The sequence below is a fragment of the Apis dorsata genome, unplaced genomic scaffold (assembly GCF_000469605.1).
Source record: "Apis dorsata unplaced genomic scaffold, Apis dorsata 1.3 scaffold_270, whole genome shotgun sequence".
In the NCBI taxonomy this organism is placed as follows: Eukaryota; Metazoa; Arthropoda; class Insecta; order Hymenoptera; family Apidae; genus Apis; species Apis dorsata.
The window spans coordinates 27,335-31,559 of NW_006263548.1; the positions used below are offsets into that span (position 1 = coordinate 27,335).

Here is a 4,225-nt window from a genome sequence, read left to right on the forward strand (position 1 = left end):
GCAAGATTCCCAACAAATTTTCCAAATTGATTGTTGTCTAGCTTATTCGTGAAAGGAATATGTAAAGCTATTTTTTCTATATTTTTTTTTTTTCTTTTTCAATGTATATTTTTTTCACGCTCTTTTTTTTTTTTTGAAAATTTTCCGATTTAAATATTGATTTGACGATTTGTACGATTATTCCATTTTAATATGTAACTTTGAAGGTAAAATATTACGTAATCATTTTACGAACGCATGTGCGTCGATATTGATAGTTTTTCAATTTCAATGTTTTTTTAAGTTGTTAGAGGAATGCATGTTTCATGGAAGCTAGAATACATTTGATAAAGTTTGCGTAACAAGGTAGTATTAGCAAAGATTAACAATATATATATATATGAAAGATTGCACGTTTCGATAATTTTTGTCAGATTTATTTATTTATTTATTTATTTTTTTTTATCATTTCAAATTCTTTTTTCAAAAGCTTTTCACGTATTTTCGTTTATTGATTGATTTTATTTTATTTTATTTTATATCTATTTATTTTTTTTCCACTGAGAACGAATTTTAACACGAATCTTAAAAGAAATTGATATTTTTTTTTTTTTCATAGCACAAAGTAAATGGGAATCTTGCTGAGAATACTTTCTTATTTATTTCACTATCGCTTCTTCACGTTAGCGTATGTCTCGTAGTTTTTTTACGTTTCATTTTGGTCACGCAGTTTATCAAAAAACAATAGATTTTGCATTTAACAGGAGAACTTTCTACAATCTTCATTTCAAAATATTTATATCATCAGCTGAACATTTTTCCCTTCTTTTTTTATTATTTTCATTATTATCTGCAATTACTTTTATGCTATTCGTACGTTCTCAGGAGTATGATCACACACGAGAATTGCTTGAATAAAAATTTCCTTAATTTACGCTGGAATGTTCTGCTCTCTGTATAACAGACACACACATATAAAAAAAAAAAAATGGAAATGCAATATTGCATGCTTAAGCTGGCTTCGCATTCAACACGATCGACATGCAAATTTTGTTGATGCTCTGATGTGCTGTCTACGGTGGTGGTGGGAAAAATGTCACAATGGATGACAGAGTAGTCAGTAAGCTTTTATTATATAGTGTCTTGGCAAAGAATTAAAAATGCTTTGTCAAATATTCGAAAAAAGAAGAAGAAAAAAAAACATTCAAAAATTTTCACACATAATCCGAGTCAAAAGTCAGTTTACAGAAAAAACAAAAAAGAAAAAAAAAAGATCTATTCAACGTCGATATAGATACGAAATTCTAACTTACTTTTGACTCTCTTTGTGCACAATATTATTCGCAATTTATTTTGTATTCTTCGAAGGATTATCCGCTCTAAGATCGGCAAAATACACAGAAGCTTAGAAAGCGGTTTACCTTTTTCCTTTTCTTTCTTTTTACAGCGAATGCAGCGGCAGCGAGTTACGTGACACCATACACGTATGCAACGCTACCAGGTGCAGCGGCAGGATTACCAGCAGCAGCGGCTGCAGCTGNNNAGCGGCGGGCGCAGCCTTCCCAGGACTACCGTATCAAACGACGCCTCAGGAAGCAAGATTGCAATAGAAGTTGAATGAATTGCCGCGAGGTGGAGGTTCGGTGCACACCAATTGTTCCGCCAACGTTAAAAAAAAAAAAAAAGAAAAAAGAAAAAAGAAAAAAGAAAGAAAAAAGAATACGCAAAACTTAATCCTCGCCGCCGTATATATACGTGTTTGGTCTTCGCCTGTCTCTTCGCGTCGATTCTTTTCTTTTCCAAAGCTTCTTCCTTTCTCCGAGAGGGGGCAGAGTTACTAGTCGGCGCGATTCCATTCCGCACGAGAGAAGAAGCCATTGTCTCAAACGTTTTCGTAGCTGTAGCCAGCTCACCGTTCTCACGAGTTTAATTTTGGAAACGACGTACCGACCGAGAGACAGAGAAAACGAGGAAGCTTCGTTGGATACGGCCCCACTCAGGATCGATGGTTCGATCATTTCTTAACCTAACTTAACCTTTAATCTTCCCCACTTTAATTCTTCCTTTCCACGTTCTCCTTTATAGGGCCAAACTTGGCACGCTCGGCCAATATATCTTCGAAGTATACATGACGAATACGTAAAATAATTGTCGTTAGCGTTTACGATTATTTATAACCGATGGAGCACGACGGGCAATAGAGGCTTTCAATAGAACGATTTAGAAACGTCGGATTCTTTGTACATTTACTTATTATCGCATCGATCGCGCATGATTAATAACGATGAAATTTGTAATGTATCATTTAAGATACGTTCGAACGAAGTGAATTACTCGCTACATTAGGTGGAATCGAAAGACTGATCCGTATTCAGAATTGATATTGCTTAAAACGTGTGTATTTTTACGAGAAAGTAATTGTTGATTATTGGCATATATCGGCAATAAGTTTTGGAAGGTAATATATCTCTTCCACTATCGAATAATTTTTAGTTTTTCATAAATCGTTATTATCATTGCAATTTTTTTTTTTTTTTTTTTTTTTTTTTTTTTTTTTTTTTTTTTTTTTTTTTAAAAAATTAAAAATTTTTTTTTTTTTTTTATTTTTTTTTTTTTTTTTTTTTTTTTTTTTTTTTTTTTTTTTTTTTTTTTACAGAATATTGAAACTTAATTTTGATGCTTTTACAGATATCATTTCTGAATATTGGTCGAAGACTATTTCTTAAATTTAAGTGTATAGCTTGTTAGATTCAATTCGCCGAGATATACGTTTTCCATTTTACATATAAGAAATGTTCTTTCTATAGTTGACACGTATGTTAATAATTCAAAGATAAAATTTCCACGAAGCTTTAAAATAATTGATAATTTATTAAATAGAAAAATGCTTTCTTACTTGTTTTGATAACAATTTTATCGCGAAGAATGTAATTTATTTAAAAATTCTTTTATTTTTTTTTATTATTATAATAGATTTCTTAATTTCTTTGACTTCTAATTTATTCAACGTAACGAAAAAAAAAAAAAACTTTGAAAAAATATTTTTAGTTTCGTGGATTTGATTTTTGACTTGAATATATCTTTTAATTGCTGCTAAATAATTTTTCGAAAATATATTACGATATTGTAAATAACGCGAATGCGTTACGATTAAGCCGACGTTGCCTTAGAATCGCGTGTCAGCGAAATCACCAAGTGTCTTAAGGATGATGCCTTTTTTGTATGATTTATAGATGTTATTTAAATGAACACTGAGGACCAACGGACGAACGAATCGATAATCAAAAGAAATTTGAACCTCGTAATAATATTTACAAAAAGATTTTTGTAAAAGCAGCAAAATTTTGTTAATGAAAAATTATAATAGTTGTTTCTTCATATATATATATATAAAAGTCGTTAAAACTTGTAAATAAGAAAGGATAGATATATTAATCAATTTATAACGCTATTTCATTCATAATTATTGCATTATTGCATAGCGAGTAGTATCTCATAACCTATAATTTTATCTTTCTCCAACGAAAAGTTCCAATTACAATTGTTACACGTTGTTAATGTATTCTAAATACGGATCATTTTGAATAATTAATTAATCCACACGTATAGTAGTGTAAGAAGAGAATTGCACGATGCAAAGAATTCGTTCGTCCAATCTTAAAGTGATCAGGTGCCTTAATTAGCATGACCGAATAATTTTAACGGTTAAAAACTAGTCAGTGATTCGTTAGCGCGAAACTATTTCGCTAACGCGTATACAGGGGTGAAACTAAAAAAAAAGGAGGCGAGACGATGATGTTACACTGAAACTGAAAAGAGATGAAACTAGAAAGAAAGAAGGGAGACGGAAGATCAGGCTATGATGAATGAGGCTGTCTAGTCCTAAACCCTTCGAGGCCTTGTAGATGAGGTGAACTCGGTTCGTTAGAATTTTAAGTAGAAACTTAATATACGAATGAGAAGGAAACGAAGATGGAAACCAAAAGTCTTGTAAAAAGTTAGCAAAACAATTGCTGTTAGGAAGGCTTAGTGTTAGATATTAATTATTACGTAATCGTTCGATTAAGATAATAGGAAAATAAATTAATATTATTGGTACTATGATATTATTTTATTATTATTTTATTATTATTATTATTATTATTAATATTTTATTATTTTATTATTATTATATTATTAATTGATAATTATTATTATTATTATTATTATTATTATTATTATTATTATTATTATTATTATTATTATT

General features: G+C 30.1%; 2 protein-coding genes across 2 annotated transcripts in view; both read left to right on the forward strand.

Moving 5' to 3' along the window:
• LOC102681946 (RNA-binding protein 38-like) overlaps positions 1 to 2,437 on the forward strand; it is a 22,591-nt gene extending 20,154 nt beyond the window's left edge. Inside the window, 2 exon segments of the mRNA XM_006616741.2 lie at positions 1,427 to 1,516; positions 1,519 to 2,437. Coding sequence (XP_006616804.2) covers positions 1,427 to 1,516; positions 1,519 to 1,589 — 161 coding nt within the window. The 3' untranslated portion in view covers positions 1,590 to 2,437.
• LOC102671071 (solute carrier organic anion transporter family member 74D-like) overlaps positions 1 to 4,225 on the forward strand; it is a 28,298-nt gene that overhangs the window by 755 nt on the left and 23,318 nt on the right. The gene's annotated exons all lie outside the window — the stretch shown is intronic.